The following is a 24,067-nucleotide window of genomic DNA, read 5'->3' as shown; positions in this document are numbered from 1 at the left end:
ACCAGGATACACAAAGATACCTTGCATTGTAGCACTAGGCCTTCCAATCAATAGTGCACTTAATCCTTTCCCAGTAGGTCCTCGATCTTCAAGAGGAATCTTATGTACCTTTAGGTTGCATATGGTTACTGTGTTGGATGTGAATACATCCATTCCAGCTGCTCCTCGAGTCCTTCCTGCGTGCTGGTCACATAAGCCACAGGAAGGTGAGGAGATGTTTTTGTCTTCACACATCCCCTCCTCACGCTGAATCTTTGGTTTCCCTGGTCCTTGACAGGATTTGTCCCTGTTAAGATGGGTTTACAGGAACAATTTGTTTTCAGATGGCCTTGCTGTTTATATTTACAATACCGAGGTGACACTCTTACAGCAGCCACCATTGAGTTGCCTAGTAACATTTTTGCCTCTGCAACATTTTTATCATGTTTATTATGAGTCTTCATGGTTTAATAACATAAATGGCAGAGTCATCTCCTGTGCAGGCAGCTGTACAGATGTGTCGTCCAGCCCGCTCCCAAGTTTTTAAATCTAGCACAGCCCCTTCTGATACATCCAGTCCGTGGCTCTCACACCATGTTATGAGGGAAAATAAAGCCCATTCCTCATATTTTTCAAATCTTTTCTTTAAAGCGGGTGTCTGTATGTTCAGGAGGGGGTCCTCCGGTGTTGAAGCCCATGCTCCCATGCTGGTGGTGTCTTCCAGTTACAAAAGGAAAAATTAAAAGAAATAATAAAGGGGAGTCCGAAGCAATCACGGCTCTATGTGCCGTTCCTCATAGCTCAAAGGCTGCGGGCAACTCTTCCTGGTTGTCCCCTCTGTCTCCCCACTCTATTGGCGGCAGCTGTTGTGATCATGTCGTGGTCCACCACTTGTCACAGTTTTGGAGACAGACTAGTGACAAGACATGCTGAGTTCATGCAGCAGCAGTCCACTTTATTCCGATCTTGCTCCCTGATATATCTTAGGAGTCCATGAGATTAATCCTCATTGGCTGAGCCAGTTACTGCCAACAGAAGCCTGAGTCTCCAACGGCCTGGGCCTGCTCTTATTGGTCAAATTATGTAAGTAAGGGAATTATGTAACTGATTACCTATTTCCGTTAAAATTTTATAATTATTTATACTTTGAGGCCTACAGGTCAGCTGTAGGCTACTGCACCTTGAAACCCAATATGATTTTTTTTGTGTGTGTGTTTCTTCAACTGAATAAAAACCAAGTTATTATTTCTGTCAGTACTCATAGGATTTTGTATTTGGAGGAAAAAAGTTCTCAAATCTTGTGTCACATCCTTTTGTATATGGTACAGTATTTCTCATAAGACATTGACTTGAGTAAATTGCTTATTGTTCTGCAAAAGAACACCTTAAAGCTTGCTCTTTTTGTGATGAAATTAAAATTCCCAAAGGAATTTTGTGGCCCTTCACTCTTTACAGCTACCTGAAAGGAGTTTTAGTGAGGAGGAAATGAAAGGATGGTTGGAAATGTCCTTATGTTGCATCAGGGAGGTTCAGATTAGATATTAGAAAAAAAAAACTTAACTGAAAGAGATGTTAGACAATGGAATAACAGGGAAATTATACAGTCACCATCTTTGGAAGTGTTCAAGAGGCATCTGGGTGTGACACTTGGGAATATGGTTTAGGATTGATTATGGTGGTGCTGGGTTAACAGTTGAACTAGATGATCTTAAAGGTCTCTTCCAAACCTGATGATTCAATTATTCTATGAAATATTTTTAATCAGATGCTGACTTCTCTTATAGCACGCTGAGCTCACTATGGCAAATGAAATAGTTTATTACTAATCTCAAAAAAAACCCCAAATTAATAATGCAGCTTTGATATATTTCTGATCAGTTGTCTGACTCATTGACAGATTAAAGGATTATGGCATGTTGTGATTTTCATTTCAAAGACCATTTTACAGAAGAAGGAAGCAGAAATTATCGGTTTAACTTTTCAGACAAAATTGTTACATGAGTAGAAAAATAGAGTATTATTTAAAAGAAAGATAGTTTCTGTTGTTACTTGGAGCTGCAGGGCTGATTCCCAGGCCTGCCACTGCCCCTTTGAAGACACAAGCCCCATGGGATGTGAGTGATATGAATTGTAGCCAGGAGCAGAGGAATGAAGTAAAATACTGCTTTCTTTGTTTTGAAAGGTTATGATCAAAGTAGCTCTGTGTGTTTCCTTCTGTATCTTTCCTGACTGTGTTAAAATAATTTTTTTACAAGGCTCCTCCAGTCATTTAAATGAGCACAGCTCTCATCTGTCACCTTGCAAATTTTTGTCTCACGTAGAAACATTTCTGCCCTGAAAGATCTGTGTTCTGCTGAGAAAGCATGTTCTTACTTGGAGATGTGGCTTAATTAATGTTGCCTAGGATAATGTCGTTTCACCTTGACTTTCCATGCTGGGAAAAAACGCCAGAAATTCCTGTGTGCCACTGGCACCAAAAAGCATCTTCTGTAGGTGTGTTTAAGTTTTGTAATGACTGGCTCACCTCAGGCTGACCTTTCTTTCACCCACTTTTCGGTTGAAAACTGATTTCACATCTCAGGGAGTGAGCAGGGGCTGCAAATGCCTGAGGACACTCCAGCAGCTGCAATACAGATCATAGCAGTGGTGGGAAACAAGGCCTGGGAAGGGGCAGTGCGTTTACTGCAGAGAAAGCCTGGTGCTTCTGATGTCAGGAGGGTGAAGTGCATGTCCTTGTGTGGCAAAATATTGTAGGTTTGTATGAAAGCTCACCTGGCCTTTATCTTAAACCTTGAGTTATCAGCAAGGAATGGGGGAGATGAGATTAGATTAGAGCCAGCCTGGTTGTTTCAGTAATCCTGCATAAATTTACCCTAAAAAGGACACTAAAAATCTCTTTTTCAGTTAGTATCAGCTGTCTGCTTGCTAAAGCTGCAGGATTTTCCACATGAATTTACATTGCTTTTATTGTACAGGTGTTTCTCTGGCCGTGTGAATCAAATACTGTTTTCACAATTACCAGAAGGTCCCAGTTACACTTTTGTGTTGGGTATTGATACTCATGTCAGGGAATATTACTTGACTCATCATATTCATTATTCTTGTAAAGAAATTGTAAGTTTCTTTGTTGGGAGCTAATGTCCTTTTGCCTTTGTATGACAGTGAGAAAAGAGAAAATGTTCTTAGCTGGGTGTTGGTAGAGATTTTTAAGTCTTATGTCTTAAGAACACCTTATGGAAGGTGTTCTACCCACCTCCCATCTAATCCGTCTACCAAGTGCAAGTCAGCTTGGCCATAATTTAAAGTATTGTCAGGGCAATATTTCATTTTTTTTATCCAAAAGATTTATTAATTTTTTGCAGGTCTTTAGTTTCTTATGAAAGCTAAAAATATGTATTACTGAAAACATCTCTGGTGTTGTCTATAGTAAAAGCACAATAAGCCTTTAAAGAGGTGCAATTTGTAATTCATGTTATAAAGGCCTGTTGAGATGACGGGAGAGACACATTGCCTGTGCAATCTATACATCCACAGTAAGATTTCTTAGTAATAGCATGGAGCATGGGCGGCTGGTTAGCTTCAGCTCAGAGCCTTTAATGTCAAAATTCAGGTCTTGACCATAAATCTTCTGGTATGTATTTAAGGCAAGCCCTGAAATATACTGTGGGGAGCAGGGGAAATGGATTGTTTGTATCCCAGCTGGCAATTTCTATGTTATTTTCTTTAATGGTTCCTCGCCATGTGATTTACTTCCTAGCCCAGTTTTCTGGTGTGCTTATAAAGTTGGATTCACATGACTGTGAGACAGAGTAGGAAATGTACTTTAAAAGGCTTACAGGCCGAAACGGGGATCTAATGAAGTTAGGCGAGAGGACTGAAGTTCTGGGAAGAGCTTTTCTCTGATGAGGCCTCAGATGCAGATGCTGTGTCTGGAGGCCTGTACCCTCCCCTTCTCTAAGGGAGAGCAGGGGATGCTCTCCATGTTTTCCATGCTTTCCAATCTGTCTTGTGCAATGTTCTCTATCACATTTTATTTACTTGATAAATTATGGTTTTGTTTAGTTGTTGGTTTGATACTGATGTGTATAGTGCCTATGGCATTGTGAAAGCCCATATCTAAATAACAAAGAAGATTGATTCTGCACAGGTGAGATCCTTCCATCCTTGCTTTAGTTGTCTTACCCATTTTTTTGCCCTGTATGTCTCTGCAGAGGGTGTGTCTGCTTGCAGAGTAAGGCTCTGTTAGATTTGGATAATGGAATTCAGTCCCACATGTTTATTATTGTGCTGAAGTAAAGCTATAAATGGAATGCAGTTCCTCAGGGTTCAGTAGCTATGCCAAGTCTTTGAAAAATGATAAATAGTTTCTAATTAGATGAATGATATTTCATGAAAATGATAAATACTTTCTAATAACCCATTTTCTCAGCAGGCTTCGCACAGTTCAGTTCTGAAAATCTAAGTTTACAGAATTGTAACTAAAAGTGATGTATGTTATAATATTGAGTGAGATGTATAAATTACATCTTACATTTGTTCATTCCAGCCATTGAATGCAGCAGAATTTAAAAAAAAAAAGGGGGGGGCGGGAGGGGCAAAGTAATAAATGTTGTCTCAATTTCATTTTTTCTGGCTACTTCAGGTTTTCTCCAGGGTGTATTTAGAAGAAAGAAGAGCCTGAAAATAATCTTCTGAATATTTTAAGTGTTATTTAGTATGAAAGTTGATTAATGTGTCCCACTTAAACTCATACAGTAATCTCAGTAAAATAATTGTGGGGTTTGCAAGGAAGAAAAAATTGCTTTGTGCATTCTAGGACAAAATAACTTTTGTTTCCCCTGCTGATATTTAGAAGTAGATAAATGGACCAATAGATGATTTTGAAGATACTTGTTATGGCCTTGGCACAGTTCTTTAACCCTGAGATGACTGTAAAATGTATGAGATAAAGAAAGCAGTTGCTAATAGAGAAAGGAAAATACAGTATTTTTTTTCCTCCCCCACAGGACATTAATGTATGTATCCTTGAAAACTACCCTGAATGTTCTAATCCCAGGTTATTTTACATCATACCATATTTCTGTGGACAGCATCCAAGATGCAGGTAAATATATGCAAGGTATTTCAATTTGTTCAGCAATAGCTATTGCAAACATTTTGTCAGAAGTTGGTAATAAAGAGGTGACATTATTTGAGGTCCAAGAGAAAAATGAAAGTACAAGGAATGCAGCACTGCATGTGGTAACTGCATGGATATATTTTGAAGTAAGGAGGCCATTGCAAATGTAGCAGTATTCTTTTTTCTTGATTTATCGCATGAATAATTCATCAAATATTAATGTATTTATGTGTAATTTTTTTCTGGGTTACTCATTTTATCTGCACTATAATTTTGTAATACGTGTTTCTGATTTGCTCAGATGCTTCTATCAGGTCTAGATGAGAAATACATGTTTCTGTGTCCATGTGAGAAACTGTATTTGTGCTCAAAACCATATAAAATACAGCCCTCTACTGCTTTAATTGAGCTACCTCATTTTTAACGTCTGTGAATACCATTCTAATAATGCTGAGTTACTGATACCATATTTTTAGTAGATTTTTATACAATACTATAGGAATAATTTTTAATATTTTCTTGGCTTTAAACAGTTTAGTATTGTTAGTAACAAATGTTCTTTGTTAGGTGTTCAACTTCAAGGCATTCTGTTTCTGTATTATTCAAGCTTCTCCATAATGAAACAGTTGCACATTTTTCAGAATTTCTTTCAAAAGCCATACTTCTTGTAGCAGTAATAACAAGTGAAAATGTATTACTTACAAATAAAGACAGAAGAAGTATCCATGTTGTAAAATCCTACCTTTTTGGGTTTTTTGCTTAACTGAACTTATGTATAAGAAACAAAACAAGTTAATGACTTCATTTTCATTGCACATTTTTTAACATATTTTGGCCTTATCTGCAAATGCTTATGGTTGCACATTTAACTTGCCTGCACAAATAATCCCATTAATGGCAGTCACATGCCTGAATACCTTCACAAAATATCTCTGTGAGGTTCCCAAGCAGGATATTGAATACTGTTTTGTACCTTGTTGTAGATTTGGCTCTTGTTATGCCCTTGAACTTCCTTCAGCTACTTCTTAGTCCCATAAGGAGCTGCAAACAGGAGGCTATAGTGTTTGTTAGGACACTTTGCTATTCCAGAAAACAGATCAGTGCCCAGAAGGTGGTAGAGCATGAAAAACCTGCTACAAGTCTGCTCTAGTAGGAGTGAAAAGTAGTAAGCTTTTCCACATGACAAAGAAAGAGCTTCAGACAAATGTTAAATTCACTATTGCATAGGATCCACAATAACCTAATGAAGTCGTGGAAGAGCTGTGATTTACAGCTACTCCCAGGCAGTGTGGGGAGCTGATTCCTTTAGCCTGGGACACTGGCATTATATCCTGTGTCAATATGAATGATGGCTGCTGCTCCCAGAACATAACTAATATGAATTATTATACGGGATTTAGGATTTGTATGGTTGTCTAACTACATTGTGCTTTTGGGAAACAGAGAAGCATAAAGATGTAGTGAAGTCCTGCCAGCTTCTCCTGCTGGGAGAAAGGACAGAAGAACCCCAAACTGTTCTTCAAAACCAGCATCAGTCACAGCTAAAAAATGCAAATCCTGTAGCAAAGCTGCAGGGCAACTGGGGGTAATGACAGGGGGAAGGGAAGCTCCTGGAGACTTTGGCAAAAGTTAAAATGAAGGATAAGGTGGAAAATGGTAGTGTCCTGTGTAGGATTCGCCAGTAACAGCAAGCAGTGGTTGATCCCAGCAGCTCTCCTGATGTAATTCAGGGACACCACCACTCTCAGAACCTTCCAACACCAAGGGCAGTCATCCCTCTGATCAGATGGGTTGTGCTTCCAAGTTGAAATACCAAAGTTCACAAGTTTGAGCTTATAAACAACTTGGCAGAAGTTCCCTTCAGAATGGAGTATTTTCACACAATGATTAGCCTCCTTTTGACATGATCCTGTTTTTACATGCCAATCCAATTATAAATGTTGCATGGAAAAGCTCAGTAAGCTACTTGGGTTTGGTGGGGGGGTCTTTTTTTGTTCTAAGTATAGCACTGAATATTTTTTATTCACTTGTGTTCTTGGCTTGAATTTGAGAAATAAATGTATATTTAACTTTTCTTTTTCCCTCCTCCATCTTCCCCCATCAATTTCATACAGGGAGCCTGGTGAATGGGCCCTTGAAAGAGCAAAGCTGAACGTTAATGAAAATTTTCTGCTTGTGGGCATTCTGGAGGAGTTGGAGGACGTGCTGCTTTTATTAGAAAGATTCTTACCTCATTATTTCAAGGATGTGCTTAGCATCTACAAAAATCCAGGTAACTTTTTCCATTAAAAAGCTGTTCTTACAGAAACTTCAGCTAAATCTGCGTGGCTGCTGAAGGGTATGTGTTTCTTTCTTGTTCAGTCAATGAAGAAGTTTATCTCCCTCTTAGGGAGCAGATTTTATGATGGGGAAAGTAACATATTCCACTTTTATCTTTAATGTTACTGTGTGGTTTTCTTTCCTTGCCTGCACTTGTTGCTCAGTGATCTTTCCACCTGCCAGAAAGCTTCCCATTTTCCACTGAAGTGCCTTCTTCTTTTAATTGTGTCATACTCAGTTCTCAAATAATACTGTCAAAATATTGTCAAAATGGTGTCAAGAATATGTACTTAAATAAACCTTCAAGGAATGGTTTGGGGAGCTGGACACTTTGATGATTCTCCAGGACCAGGTTATTTATTTTCTCTCAGCCTTGACTATGGGTTGAAATGAAATGAACCTTCAGCTGAGCTGAGTTTAGGTAGAATACAAATAAGAATGTGCATTTACAGCACTTCCAATACAAAGCATGCTGAGGAAAAAGACTTAGGAGTCGGGAGTTGAGAAATGAAAATGGAGAGCACTCGGCCTACTCCTTAATTTGTACCCCATGGTCAATCTGAAAGGGTTCTCTGCACCAATCCGTCCCTCCAACACTGATTTATTGCTGACTTCTTTAAAAGGCTGTCTTGTATCCTGTGCTAAAAATAGATATGATGCTTCTGGAGGGCTGTGCATGTCATTCCAGCAGAATTGATTTCTTGCTTACATTTGACTGGCCCATCAACACTGTGTGCACCAAGCAGGGGTAAAACTTCCCTTCTTCCTTTGTGACTCGGTTGCACTTGTGTCATTGTGAAATTATTATGTTTTGTACCAAGCTGTATATTCAAAGCACATGGAACAAAGATTAAATTTAGTTTGTAATGCATGCAACTGATGGCTGGCTTCTGACTGAGAACAGCTATTACAGTAGTCAGTCAAGTCACTCTGGAGAAATTACGGGTTTGTGTCCGTAAACGGGATTTAGGCATTACTGTCCATCAAACCCTTCTTCTAGGACTCATCTTTGGAAATCCTGTATTTAGCTGTGATACAGGTACTGGGGAAAGTATGGCATTCCTTTTCTGAACGTGCTTGCAGTGGGTCATTGTCTGCTTGCAAGGCAGCTCTTTGGAAGGTGGGCGTGTAACTTTGTGATGCCACGTCCAGCCATAGAGTAGTTTTGCTTAATAACAGACATAAAGACAGTATTGTACTGACATAAGAGCAATGCCTAGTTTGGGATCAGGTACTTCCCTTGGTTTTATAAATTAAAAAAGAAAAATAATGATGTTTGTAATATGTGGAAATCATCCTAAAAGTTTGCGCAATTTGGTCTCGAAGGTTTCCCCATAGGATGTTAGACAAAAGGCAGGGGGATCAATAGAAGGATATGCTCTCTCTGCCATGAGAGTTTTCTTTGAGTTTATGACTTCTTCAGCTGTTCTGTGCACCATATATTTTCATTTCTTTTACAATGGGGGAAGCTAATAAGCAGCACAAGGGTTTTGTTTTTCATCGGGGTGCCCTAGAAATTGTCAGGTGGGAAATAAGCAATCTGCCAGAATCATTAACTGCTGGGTAATCTTTTTCCTCTTTTTGCATTTTCCAGTACCAGGAGGAAATTTGATCACCTATTACAGGACAATGATTTCCTCTGGGATTTCATGTGAAAAATGGATCATGAATCTAAAGATTCACCACTTTCTGTCAGTATTCCCTAGGTGGATTAAACCTTTATTTTATCTTTCCCATTCACTTATTGACTGGGCATATTAGTTAGAAAGCAGTTTCCTCTCTCCTCCTTTTTTCATACATGCGTGTTTGAAGGTTTTTTCCTATCATAATTATCTTCTGGTTATTTTTGAGTTTGTGCTAATGCTTGCCAAAAAAAAAAACCCTTAAAAGAATCAGCCAGAAAAATAAAAAATATTCAAGTGGTGTGTAAGAAATCGTACATTGTTCTCCTCAGGGTATCTTAGACCTGATCTGCAACACTCTCTGCTGTTGCATCATGAAGTGCAGGGAAGAAGACATGTTGTTCTGCCAGCTGTCTGGTGGTCCCACAAAGCAGCAGATAAATTGGGCCAAAACTGACCTTTTGTTGCAACTAACACTTGCAGATTAAATCTATATAGTTTACAGTATTGTCTACTGAACTGCTGCTCCACTTGATAATCTCTTATGGCAGTTTTTCTTTCCTCTTTCCACATAAAGAAGGAAAGTTTTTCTAGAACTTATCTTTTGTCAGCTGAACATAACAAGATGAGGAAAACACAGAGAAGGACATGTACAGAAAGGTAATTCACTTCCAGATCTGTGAATATCTGCACCAGAGTCCACTGCAACAAGCAGTTCTGGATTGGAGGCAATTCAGAAATGGGATTTGTAGAGCTGCCTTGAAGCAAAAATTAGCTGAAGAAAGCCATTTTCAATCCAGTGTTGCTTTCGTGGATTACATAGATTAGAAATCACAGTAGGAAACGGGTGATTGCTGTCCCACCAACATCATAATCTAAACTATATTAAAAGCACCTTCCTGCTATGGGAAGCAAAATGCCAGATGTTATCAAATGCATAAAATCACATGTGCATATAAGATACATCTGCAGGAGTTGTGAGTTAAACCCCTTCTTCCTGAAGTTGGGACTCCCCTTGCTCATTACAGGTGCTTTGGTTTGTCACCAGATCACTGTAGATCTCATCTAAGCAAACTTCTTAGTATTGAAAACCTTCAGTATAGGTTGATAATACAGAAATCAGGAAATCTATAAACTTTTCCTCATCTCTACTCCTTTGAACTGTGCAGGCCATATTCAAAGCTCTCCGTTTCTTTTGTACCTACAGTAAAATTTCTTATCTGAAGCACTGTGATAACATTTGTCAAGAAGCTCCTGCTCAGCATTCTCTTAGCAGAAAACAAAGCCTGTAGTTGTTTTACCTTCAGAAATACTTTTCTGCTGTTTTTCTGAAGCTCATCATTTAAACTGTGGCTCTATGATAAGATAGTGTGACATTTTCATCAGAGAGTTACTGTCTGTCTGTATACCTGATGACACAGGTAACTGCTTAAAGCAGTATGAATTGAACTTTTCTTTTTGATGCTAATGATTTGTCTGATATCAACTGGCAGAAGGAAACTGTGAAGAAAGGTAAAATGTTAAGAAAACTTGGCAGTTCAGCATGGAAGAAAATTTTCATGTCAGAGGACACAAGAAGGATAACTTCCTTCATTGCATTAACAAAAACATTGCATTCAACTATTCCATATGCCACATATTTTGACCTGTGTGTTTTATAACCACGTGTAACAAAATGTGAAAGCTCTTTGTGGTGCTAAAGTTTTCATTGGAACTAATCTGGTTTTATCTTGTACAGTACTTTAAAGCTATGGGCTTCCTGTTTTTCTGTTTCTCCACTCTCTGCTTGAAATGAAGCATTATCTTAATGTTAATACCAAGTCAAGAATTGCAAAAGGACTCTCTTTTTTGATGCCTATCTTGTCCAAAGTTACAAACTTGTCCTGGCAGCCAAAACTAGCTTTGACAAGAGATTAAAAGGGCAGGAATGGGGGCAGCAGATTTTGAAATCAATCGATAGATTAATAGAGGGGTAGAATAAATTTTAAAAATACATTTTTATGTTTAATAGCTTTCTTTGCTAACACAGTAAAATTTGCTCAAAATTTTGTCTTTTTTTCACCAGCATTGAAGCAGATAGGATCCAATTGCAGAGCCTTAGAATATATTTATTGCAAAACTTGAAAGTATTCTTTAACTCTTTGAAAGGCCTGAAATAGTTATAACAAAACTTGACATGTAAAGTCTTTCCTCACTCTCAGAGGCTAAAGGAAAAAAAGATTGGTCAGTCCTGTTCATTTCTGCTGGCTGCAGCTCACTTCTGTAATCTGGCTGGGAGCTAGAACCCTGAGAATATTTACTCAGTTTCTTTTGAAATGGGCACATGTGGGTTTCATATCTTTGCTGCTTTTCAGAGACAAAAAAATACCTACTATACTCAGCAAAACAGTTTTCTTCTGTCTTGTCAGTTTCTGTGGCATGGAGTGAAAGTTAACAGCATCCAATGTAAAACAATAGGCAATAAAATGTTTTTTTATCACCTCAGAAATGAGCCATGTCCTCACACCTCAGGAGTTCATAAATTTTCTTTGGCACCAGAAGCCCTATAAAAACACTTCTTTCCAATACCAGGAAAAAACCCCTTTGTTTCCTGAAAGGTGCATTTAGCATGGAGAATGTATAGGTCTTACTCCACAACAGGAAGACTGACTTTAGGCTTTTCAGACACTGAATTTTATTGAATGCAATGAAATAACTCACACTGTCAGCTGAAAGAAAATATATTGTTTAGGTAAACTGCAAATTAAAAAAAAATGCAATGAAAATGTGATTCCCATAAGAATTGCATTTACAGGGAATGTCTTAAACTGTAGTAGTAATATTATCCCAGGTAATATAAACCCTCTTGTTTTTTAAATCTGCTATGTTCATGAATGTTAATTATACAGTCTTGCCATTTTCTATTCATAAGTTTCCCCTTCTCTTTAAACCCATTAAGGAGAAAGATGGTGCCATTTGTCTTTATTGCAGAGCTAAGGTCCTGGGAAGCAGAGCACTTTTGATGGAGTTAGGAGAAGGGTGAAATCAAGCTCAGCAGTCTTCGTGCTGTGCTGAAGATCACTCCTGTGCCAGGCCAGCCCTGAAGGTGGGCCATGCCTTCAGATGGTTCAGGTGCTATGCATTTGGAAAAGTTCAGGGACAAGGGATTTTTCCCTCTGAGAAATTGTAGTGAATGTGTTTACAGGCACCACCTCCAAGAACAAAAACTTTGAGCAAGAAATGATCATAGGACTCTAGCGGAAGGAGGCAGTGCTTTTTGTGCAATGTTTTTAAATAGTGATCATTTTATCGTCTTTTGTTCTGCCTTTGTTTAGCACAAAATGAAAGGAAAGAAGAAATTAGGAAAAATTATATGAGGCTTCTTAGTCTGCTGGCTTCTTGTGAGCTGTATTTTCTGGAAAGGGTTGTGACTGGTAAATGGGAAGGGAATACAATGGCTCATCTCCTGTGCTGAAGTGCCCAACCCTCCTCTCTCCTACAAGCACCTGCACTCTTGTTGAGAGAATAAAATCAGCGTGGATTAGTTTTAATGTAAATACTTGTGGGAGTTTTGTGGTGGGTTTTTTTGTTCAGTTTGGTTTTGGGTGGGGTTTTTTGTGGATTTTTTGTTTTGGTATCACTTCTAAAATTTCAAAAACATTTAAATGTTCAAAAGCTTTGGAGACTCAAAATATGCTGTCTTTTCTTTTGCCTTGCACTCTAAAACTAGAGCTTTGTGTTTTCCCTATGTAATACTTTGAACAGGAATCACTGACTCTGAAAATTTTCTACAGAGGAGGAAAATTCCAAATTTCTCGAGGAGGCAAAGCGTGAGTTTGGAGTTGGGAGGTGACTCCCTGTGTAACACTCCCGTGTGTGATGAGAGCGTGAGCAGCGCCGCTGTGCCCAGCAGATGGAGCGATCCGCCCGCGTGTGCGCTGCTCCCAGCGCCAGCGGCACACATGGATTCACATTCCGCCAGGGGGGCCTTCTCTTATCGCCCAGCATCCTGTTCTGAAAATAGAAAGCGTGAGCAGACCATTCTTCTCTTCCCCCTTTGAAGTCTCAACTTTCAGTATTGCACAGAGGAAACGCTGTAAAACGACGTGAATGCTAAAACATGCAGTTTAAGATCTAGGAAAAGTGTTTAATTGTACTTTTGTTTCTTGTAAAGCAAATTCCTTGTTCTCTGTGTGCAAGATGGGCAGGGAAAGAGGAAGAGTCACAGTGCATATCCCTGAGGACATTTCTTTTTTATTAGGTCGATAACATCTAGGACATTCTGCACAACTAATCTGTTCTTGGTTTGTTTTGTAAAAGTGAAGGTACTATCAAAAGCTGTAGATACCATTATCTAGCTCTTTGGCCATGAAGATACAAGGTTTGGAGAGCAGAGAAAAACCAGACTGCCTGATCCAGGATGACTTGAAGTTAGTGGATACACTAACGAGTGGTAAGGATAGTCAGTGAAAGTATCTTTTCTTTTTCAGTCCCATAAAAGAAAAATACGTTGTTTTGTCTTCCAGAGGTTTGAAATCCTTTTGTGAATAAGCTAAGCAGTTTTACGAATAGGAGCTCTTGAAAGGATTTAAGCACTTCTGGGCTTTCTCATCACTGTGTTTTTCAAAAGGGCCACTAGGTCTTTGGAAGATTTGTCTCAGAAGCAAAGCTTCTCTGTGATGAGTTCTAAAGCAAAGCTTTACAGCTTATAACAGCTGTGGTTCTTGTTCTGCTGAGGAAGGTGAAGCCACTCCAGGCAATATGTGTGTGACATGAAAACCATAACTGTGGCACCAAAAGATTTATCCAAGATAGTCTAATTGCTAAGATGTGACCGGGAGTAAAGGTGTGGCAAGTGAGTTTGGTATGGCTTTCCAACCCACATGGAGCTTGTGTACATCCAGGCTCAAGTCCTAACTATTTGCTCTTCCTTGCTAATGTGTACTTGTTGGATTGAGTTAGCTCATATGTGCAGAGTTACACAGCAGAGAGGTTGCCTGTAAATACATCTTGTGGCCCCAAATGAATGGCATTTTGAGATCAAAAGTGAGGCAGCTGACATCCTGACACAGGGCTGGCACTCGATCTGGGTGAATCTGCTCCCTGAGCCTGCAGTGCAGGGAAGTGGGATTTTAGTGTCCATTTGCCAAACACATCACTATGGCTCTGCTGTCTCCTGGAGTCAAGAGCAGTGCTTGACTTGCTGAGTACAGCAGCACCAGCAACAATCATTTAGATCAGGTGAGAAATTTACATATTTCCCATTGGCAGGCCAGGATAGTGGGCATGATTCATGAACTGGAGAAATGAGGAATGAGGCTACTGTTGATCCATAGTTCCCTTTCCCAGCTCTTCTGGCATTCTAGGATGGTGGCTGCCTTCCAGATCTCACCACTGATTATGACAAAGAAGAATATAGTTTTTCTTCTTTCTAATTACAGTACTGATTTTTAAATCCTTATTTTAGGCTTGGATTTTCATGGGCGTTGAATTTGTAAAGGCTCTGCTCAGAATCAGTTGTATTGGAAAATGAAGTCCATGTTCTCTTAAATCATTGTTTGAAAAACCTAGATCTAATGTTGTTCTTCTAATACAGTTTCTGGACATATGAGCTCATAGACTGGCTCTGACAAACAGCAATGTGTTGTAGAGATAGGCTGAGTGTGTTTTGTAGAATTACCTAAGGTTCCCTTTCTGTGAGCTATAATGCATGCCTGTACCCAGCTTGTACGCTGCAATCTGCTATCTTTTTCCTGTTCCTCTCCTCCACCTTTTTCATATTTCTCTTTCCTGTCAAATGGCAGGGTCTTTACCTGAAGCCAAACAAATTTTACTTTTTTGCATGCTTATCTGAACCTCTTTATCAATAACAGTTTGCCCTCTCTAAAGTTTCTGTACGTCTGTAGGATTATGAAGATTATGAGACCACCTATTGCATCATCTTTGTCTTTTAGAGCAATTCCAAGACTTCAGCCTACAGATTTTGCATTTCATCCCACCTATTCCTGTCACTTGCATTCAGTTTCTTTTCATCAGCTCTATCAATGGCTTGTCTGGTTTTGGACTAAACCCTCATAGATGTAATTTCATACTGTCTTGCAGTAAAAACAAAAATTATTTCTATTCTAAATCCCGAGGGACCAGTCAAACAAGCCCTTACATCTCACAGTTCAAGAATCCATATGTCTTGGTGGTTTTTTGTGTATGTCAGGATATCATTTTGTACTGATATCTTCCGAGCAACTGTCATGTTTATTTAATGAGCATATCAGTCACTAAAGATGTTATGGTTTATAAGTGTGCTCCTGCTGCTCATCTAAGGTTGATTCCCCAATGCATCTTTTGAATATTTCCTGTTCCTGGTGTCACAAAATGGAAAACCCATGGGTAGCCAGCTTTGTTAAAGCTCCTGCATGGAAGGAAATCTGCATTTGGATACAGCCTTAGTGATATCTCATAAATAATCCAGGGTTGCTGATGACAATGTACCACAAACGCTTTAATGACAGGCAGTTAAAGCCTGCAATGACAGTTCATTCCTTCTTGAGTAACTTAGTAAATAAAATCATAATGCTATTTTAATCAGTAGCATTTCACTAAAGCTCCCTTACTGCTTCTGCTTTAAAAATAGCATTTAAACCAAAATTACAGTGGTAACAGATTATGCAGATTGTTTCTTTGACAACTTTGCCCTCTGCCCAGGCAACAGAAGGCATAGAGAAGGAGCCATTAAATCCCATTTAATAGACCAGCTTCTGTTCCCAGGTGAACAGGTCTTCATTTCACCTACATGGAAACAAGCAAGCTGCGCAAGGTGACTGAGGCTGAAATATAAAAAACTTTTATTAATAAATGACCAAAACTACTGAGAATTTAGCTCAATAATCAGTGTATCCCACAGTATGTTTTCAGGGCCAGTGTTTGGGGAGAAACACCTCTTAATTGAAAACAAAGCATATAGGGCATTGAAGACACAGGAGCAATATAAAGCAGATCACAGAGCTGACTATTTACTTTTAGGAGCATAATCTTATTTTCACTCTTCAAATAAAGTTATTGTACTTTTTTTCTCAGACTAAATCACTGTGTCAGTGGCACAATGGGCTGCGGGTTAAATTGATTATTCTTACTCCCAAGGCATCTGGAAGAACAATGCAACTACCATGAGCCAGTATCTTTGATGGGCCAGGAATTAAAGATAGGGTAACTATAGAAAAGAAATTTAGGTGTTAAAACACTTCTACTAGTAATCTTTGTGCAGCAGGGACAAGGAGCCATCCCTTAGGAATTACTTAGATTTTCACATAAACATTGCAATTTAATATCAGGTTTTTACAGTGATGCAAATCAGCTGCTATAGTAATTTGAATGTTGTAATAATTAAAATTAGGAAAACATGAGAGAGCATAAATTCTGACAAGTTATGTGTGAAATTATAGCAAGGCATGCAACTTGCAAAAGGCATTTTATAAAGCTAACACCAAAAGGGTTTTTTCCAGCCACATCAGGGCTAGGTGGCTGAGAAGAGAGTCAGGGAGAGAGAGGCAGTGGGCAGCTGGGAGAAGTGCAGGGAGACAGTCTTGGGGAAGAGACATGTCCAAGGTACATCTGTAAAGGAGCCACTTGCTCCCACAGGACACAGTGTATAGTGCTCTAAAATCATCTTAAGGATACTGTTGCTGCTATTAGAAAAGAAGGGAAAGAACTAGTAACATGAATTTCAGCAAACTGCAAGGGTCAGCTCTTGATGACAAAATTTTAAGAATTAAAATGAAGTAAATATGTTAGCAGTGTAGCTCTCAGCTGATGTGTCTCCTCACTTGAGCACAGCTTCACACCCTTCCTGTGCTCCTTCCTGTGAACCCCTTTGCTTTACCTGCCCTGAAGGCAGTTTATGATGCTGGAGAGCTGTCTCCTTGCTCTTCCAAAGTCTTTCTTGGAGTTATGTTCCCTACTTCCTTTCCTTGTTGAAATTTCCCAGCCTTTTTGATCTGTCCCTCTTGAAAACTTGCTCTCCTAGAAGCTATATCAAGAAAAGAGAGTTTCACTAAATATAGCTGTGAGGATTCTGGTTCTCTTCTTTTTCTCAGTTCTTGGAGTTGAATCGCAAATTTTCAAATGTAGCATGAAAGAGCATCCTCCCCTCCATTTCTCTCTAGGCTCATCTTCCCAGTTTCCTCCCCTTCCAAACTGCATTCCCACTGTGTTCTTTTATTGCTATCTTCTCTCCAGTTTTCTTTGCCTATCTCCATCATTGTTACTGCACTTTATAAACCTTACCTTCTGAGTTTGCACTCTGTTTGAATATCTTTTCAGTTACATGCCGTCTATAATACAGATAAATGTTAGAGTGTTGCATCTTTTACTCCGCAGCTGTCTTTACTCCTTCAAACCAGGACAGCAGTGTTAGGGATGCTGCTGTGAGAGCAAGGATTCATCAAGGATTTCTTTGAAACTGAAATTGCTAGCTCTGTGGTTGGCAATCCCCTGATTCATTCAGCAGCTATTTTGGAAGAATAGGTAAGATCACTCTCAAGCTTTTAGAGGGCTGCAATTGTCACCTAGACACCAACAGATGAAAAAATCAAATTGACATATTGGGAGGAACTGTAATAGAGGATATGATTAATACGCAGTTGGGAAAAGTCAGCATGGCATTTGTGAAATCTTTAAGGACTAAGCAAGCACAGGGATATGAGATGGTACAGGTGTTATTTTCAGCAAGGTCTCTGTCCAAAAGCTCTTTAAGAAAATTGGGTGTCAGGACAGAAGAAAGAGTGGTCTCCTGCAGGATAAAGCTGGTGAAAGAGGTAGGCATTCATTGTTTCCTCGTGCCCCCTTAGTATAAAAAACAGGGAAGTCTTGAAGGGACTGTGCTCCAGCCTGGGACAAATGTTCTCTTAAAAAGCCATGTCAGAGGTAAGGGAGGTCAGTGGTGACATGAAGTTACCAGGGAGCAACAAAAACAACACTGAAGTGGCTTACTAATCATAACAAAGCAAAGCATTAAAATTCAGCTCATTGAAGTGCTGCTGAGGTCTGTCCTCGGCACTCAGAGCTGCAGTCCAAGGATGCTCTGAGTCCTGTTCCATGTGGAGCTTGGTGAGAAAGTGCACTGATTATCAGATGGGGAAGCAGTCATCTACAGAAGAAATTTTTATGTGACACTAGATCAAGTCATTACTCAATTTTTCCAGATGGCAGACAATGATGATGCAGGACAGAAGGGTTAAATCCTGGTTGAATTGCAGGAGCAGCTGAAAGAAAGGCATTCCCCTTGGAAGTGCTGCCCTAACTGCAAAGCAGGGAGTTCACACAGCTGTAGTTGTGATTTGTGTTTAATGGTAGGTGATTCAGGAGGATCAGAACGTGCCTGCTCTTTTTCTGATTTATCCATTCTCTTTCAAGTTTGCATTTTGGGTAAGCGAAAGGTGGCAAGGATGACAGCGAAGCCAAAGAAAGGTAATTTTCTGCAGACACACCAGGCCTCATTTTCCAGCTAGACTCACCAGAGAAAGAAAGAAACTGTTGAGTTGGCCTCTCGTTTTCTAGCAGTGAGCAGCAGCTGTTTTGGTAGCGGTAGCAGCAGCTCATATAACAAATGTTTCATGATGAATGCAAACAAAAGCCAGCCCTGAAATTCCAGCTCCACTATGTACGCATAAAATATAAAACCAGTTCAAAATAATGTAACTAGTCAACTTGAGGGATTTTTTTCTTCCCCTCTAAATAAATTCCATATGAGAATTAGTGTTTGGTCTGCTCAGTTCTCCAGGGCTCACCCAGAAATTTTTTATCATAAAGGCCAAGGGCAAAAAGTGAGCACAAAAACAGAGCAAGAAGAAATATTTTTAGAAGAAGTGCACGTGCAAGGAGGTTGTGTGGTTTGGGCAAAGGTTTTGAGAATGCCAGTCGTGCTTACTGAATTGAAATTACTGCTGATGTTTGTGAGTTGGCTGAATTCACTTGCCTCCAAAATAGGTCTTGGAGGAATTCTTTATGCATCTCTGTGCAATTTGCTTTCTGAAGATGACTTGTGGTTTTAAAGGCATCTACATGTCAGAAGGGGGTTATGCCCTCTAGCATAAATTTCTTTCCAGATAGCTAGTGGGAGGATTTCTAGAGAATGCAAGTTGCTGGTCAGTGCATACCCAGGGGAAATGAGAATATTGAAGAGAGAGAAAACTATAATAATTGGAGACTCAGGAGAAATACAAAAGCTATCCAGGAGGCAGTGTCTTAAATTGTTATCTTCCTCCTGTTGCCTAAGTTAAAACAGCAAGTAAATGCCAGCATTTACCCATCCCTCTCTGCTCTGCTGTTTGCTGGAGCAGCATCTGTTGTCTGCCCATGCAAGCACTCCTGCTCTGTTCTCAGGCCCTGAAATACTCTCCTCACAGTTTGCTTTCCTTGTGGTTGTTTTTTCTGGGCTGGCTTCCCTATAATTGTGGAATTATTCAGCTCTATCCATCCAGCATAGGAAAAAACCTAATTTCTTGTGTTCTGACAGATTAATGATAAAATAATATAGTTTATTGTTGTGCCTTTTTCAATATGATTCTTGTTAGTACCTTTTGTGTAATGCAAGTTTTGAATGAGGTTTGTCTTCTTCCATTTTGTTGCTTTCAACTGAGTTTTGAAGGGCCTGGGACGTTGTGTTTCTGTGTGATGTGTTGCTGTTCTTGGGGTACATGTGTCATGGGGTACATAAGTCATTATGGGTATCACATCTTTGGTGTAGCAGAGCATGCAAAGGTAGGGCTTAGAGCAAAAGCTGTGTGCTTGTCTTGTCTCTGCTCCTCCTGCTTCTTGACTGCTTCAAATCATTTCCAAGCCATCACCTACATTGTTTTATTTCTTGGTATTTGTGGAGTGGGAGGGGGAAAAACAGAGAGAGTACTGTTGGATCTAGCAAAGAAAAGGGAACAGAAGGGGTGGGTTCTTTCAGGTTTTGCTTCTTTCTCACTGGAAGGAATTGCAGCAGAAGTTACTGGGAGAGCCAGTGGTTGTGTTGAGCCTGTGTGTAGGGAAAACAGGGGCAGGGAGCACATGGATGTTGCTGTAGCAGAGTTTGGTGCATGCAGGGAGCCAGGGGCATGCACAGTCAACCAGAGCACACAGTGCTTTGCAGAGCTGTGCTCCTGTGGCTTTTAGGATGTTACCAAGTTTGGAGGTTTTCTGCTTGGGCACGAACACTTGCTTTTTCTGTTACATAAAATGAGAATATGGAATTAATGGGTGACTGATATATAATATACATCTTCCCAAAGCTAGTGGAAATTGGACATGACAGAAGTGACAGCATAGCCAAAGCAAATTTATTTAAAACATTGAATGAAAATATTCACCAAAAACTCTGTTTTATCCTAAATACCACTGAATATTTTCTGGGCATTGAAGTCTTATTTTTATCTTTTAAGTTCTCTTCCACTCTCTACTGTTCCATGGGTGCTCTGCCATTTTTACAGTAGCCATGAGACACCCTTGAAGGGTCTTCAGACAGCTAACAAACCTGCCATACTTCACTGGGTATTGATATTATTTAATGTCAGTACTTAAATTATGTATTGGGGAAACTGAACTCTCTGTGTGACCAGTGAAGAGAGGTAAATGGCTGTTTCTTTCTCTGAGGGCTGTTTGGTGCCCTGAGTCCTGTCTGGAGTTCATCAGCAGGAGTACTCCTGACTCATGCTGGTACTCATGCTGGTATACAGTAGGGTAGACAGGGACGCTGGCTAGGAGTTGACATGCAGTAGTGTTTGTAGGAGCAGGGATGAAGTATGAGTACAAAACCAAAGTTTATGTCATCCTTCTTAGTGCTTTCCTTGCCTATCCAATAGACAGATCTGTGCATCATTGAGTGCTATTTGATTTAAGTTTTGGTTTAATTATTTGGGGCTCATTTGTGGACTTCACTTTGGGTTTTTTTAGCATCCCACTAAATTTTCCTGCAGTGATTCCAGGAACAAGTCTATAACTGTAGTTCCCCTGTGGGGTACAGAAACACAGCAGAAGCCCAGGACTCCCTTACCAAGAGCAAGGGAGGTGAATGAAGAGGAAGATCTTTTCCAGTAAAGTCTCAGGAAACCCCTGCATGGTGACCAAAGCAACTGCTAGAGAGTGAATGAACTGCAGAAGATGGGAACCTGGGGAAAGATTTTGGACAGTTAAACTATGAAGGGTCTTGAAGAGAGTGAAGCATGGCAGGATCAACTGTGGTGAGGGATGATGGTTGAACCAACCTGCTCAGGTATTTGGCAGTGAGGTAATTTCACCAGTTGCTTCCATATTCTCTCCAAGATTTTTGGATTAGCTACATCTCTGGCCACTCACTGCCCACAACTGATGTTTTGGTGATTGAGAAGTCCTCAATCTGTTTTTCTGCACTGAATCCTGGTTCATAGAGATTAGTGTTTGTCCAGTTGCACCACAGAAGTATCACATGCTTTCCACATTTTACTTGGGGTTATTATGTCCGGATTTGTGGATATTTCAGGTGTGGAGTTTTTTCCACTCTAGACTCTTACCCTATCTATTTCCATTCTTATTTAATTCAGTAAGTGGTAAACTCAGTGGTAAATTTTGAGTGTCTGTGATGGCAATTAAAACCTAGAGTCCTACTAGAGTCAGGACATCAGCTGGGAATCCTGGATACCAAATAGCATTTTGAAGAGTTCACATTCTTTCTGGAATTTTGGTACTTAGTCTAGCTCATGACTTTGTGTGCAAAGCCAATTCATTGATTTTCTGTAATGACCAGGTGAGATGCTAAGCATGGAGGGTGTGAATTCTTTTTAAGCACAATGAAACAATTTATTAAGATTGTTTTGTTTTGTTTGGAAATGGCAGATTGTTCTTTCTAGTCAGTATAGTGAAAAGGGTGAGATGAGTGCTCTAAGCCCTTGAAGGAAACACATTATTATGATGGGCATACACATACACACATCCTGATACAAATATATATTTATCCAGATGTACCAGGAGCAGCTCTTGGAGAGCAGTAAGCCCTTTTTATAGTCAGCCATTTTTAGCTCTTATTAGTGGAAAATAACAAGAACAAATTGCATCTTGTACAACTTTGCCTTTTGATGCAGACATGCCAGTGCAAGTGGTTGATAGCAAGAAAACTCAGTCTGTTGTCTTACACTTTAGCAAGCAGTTTACCAAAGATGTCAGCCCAGTTCATCTTGGGCTTTGCTAACAGATCAGGGAAATTGCAAAGCATATCTGTCTGTATATTAAATTTCAGAATTTATTTGGCACTGCCTTCTGCTCCTGCTGGAATATGGTACTGGGTCCCTGGCAGGCCCCAGTACTTTGTGCATTTGCAGAAAGTACTTAGTATTTAGCCTAGTTTAAGGGCAGATATGCCACTTAGCCAAAGGTTCTGCTTTGAATCATTGAAAATTATTTTCCTTGGTGCATGTTTTTGCAAGCTACTTGTGGAAATCAGTGGTTTGAGTTCCTGCTTAATTCATCTGCTCAGTTCACAGACTGCTTCAGTTACCCTTTCAGACCACACCTTGGTGTGCATCTCACTCCTTCAAAAGTAATAAAAGTTTAAGCACATAGCCACTTTGTATCTCATGTGCAAAAAAGGAAAAACTCCTAGTCGCACACATCTTTTCATACTGTATAAACATGTGTGAGTAATTTAGTGAAAAAATGGCACATGATACATTAGTGTATTTTATTAGCAATTGGCACTGCCAGACCAATATTTTGCTTTTGAAATAATGGCAGAGCTTGCCCAGATTGCTGGTGAAATCAAAGGCTGAATCTAGCACTGCATCCCCGTTTCTGAGTCTTAGCAGGAAGAGACAAAAAGCAAAAGATACAACAAAAGTATTTTGATAAACAGATGTCACCCACTTTAAAGTGTTGAATCTCAGTTTAATTTTTCCCATGCTACATAAATAGCCCCTTCACTTCCTTTAGGCTTGCAGTTTTTCATTTCCCACTGTTGCTCAAACAAAATGAAAAAAACCTAGTTATATTTATGAGGACTCTATATTTACTCAGTTTAAGAGTTTTCATTTCTTCAGTAAATGTACTTAATAAAATTAAATGCTCTGGTAATGTGCCAGAAATGCTGTCAGCCACTATGGCAAGCAGATGGATTAAGTTTCAGCTGAGCGTGATGTGCCCAGGTTACTTTGTTTATTTAGAAGCTGATGACCACAGTCACTGGACATACTGGAGTAGCCTGTGAGAAATGTTTTTTTAAAGAGCTCAGAGTCACAATTTCGTACTCCCAGCACCTGTGGGTTTACTGACGAACTTGATCCTTGACCCATCCAGGCATTTAATTGGGTTCCAGGACTTGCATACGCAACACTAAGACTGGATGTGAAGGCAATCTAGCTGCAGCATCTGTCCCTACACTGGCTGCCAAGGTTGATTCTGCTGTTTGGACTGGTTGTACCCTTCCTCCTTCAATAGCTCCGTGTGTGTCTCTCCCAAAGCTGCACATTCAATTGCAGAGGACAACCTCCCCAGTAGATTTTTTTTGCCTGGAGAGTGGCCCAGCAGAGAAGGTCCTGAGAGTGCTGTTGACAGCTGGCTTAACATGAGCCAGTGTGTGCCCAGGTAGGCAAGAAGGCCAAAAACATCCTGCCCTATGTCAGACACAGGGTGGCCAGCAGGACCAGGGCAGTGACTGTCCCCCTGTACTTGGTGCTGGTGAGGCCACACCTCGAGTGCTGTGTTCAGTTCTGGACTCCTCATTGCAAGACATTGAGGTGCTGGAGGGTGTCCAGAGGAGAGCAACAGAGCTGGTAAAAGGTTTAGAGGGGAAGTCATATGAGGAGCAGCTGAGGGAACTGGGCTTGTTCAAGTTGGAGAGAAGAAGGCTCAGGGGAGACCTTGCCACTCTACAACTACCTGGAAGGAGATTGTACCCAGGTCTGTCTCTTCTGCCAGGGAACCAGTGACAGGACAAGAGAAAATGGCCTTAAGTTGTGCCAGGGACCATTGAGGTTGGACATCAGGAAAACTTTCTTCACTGAAAGGATGTTTGAGCATTGGAAGAAACTTCCCAAGGAAGTGG

The 24,067-nt window shown here is 40.0% G+C and overlaps 1 protein-coding gene across 1 annotated transcript in view; it reads left to right on the top strand.

The window, feature by feature from the left end:
- UST (uronyl 2-sulfotransferase) overlaps positions 1-24,067 on the top strand; it is a 152,027-nt gene that overhangs the window by 114,407 nt on the left and 13,553 nt on the right. Inside the window, exons 6-7 of the mRNA XM_058021486.1 lie at positions 4,986-5,083; positions 7,213-7,370. Coding sequence (XP_057877469.1) covers positions 4,986-5,083; positions 7,213-7,370 — 256 coding nt within the window. The remainder of the gene's footprint in view (positions 1-4,985; positions 5,084-7,212; positions 7,371-24,067) is intronic.

This window comes from Melospiza georgiana, chromosome 3, assembly GCF_028018845.1.
Source record: "Melospiza georgiana isolate bMelGeo1 chromosome 3, bMelGeo1.pri, whole genome shotgun sequence".
NCBI classification, from domain to species: Eukaryota; Metazoa; Chordata; class Aves; order Passeriformes; family Passerellidae; genus Melospiza; species Melospiza georgiana.
The sequence above is the reverse complement of the archived record's forward strand: the minus strand, read 5'-3'. Positions and strand labels throughout refer to the sequence as shown.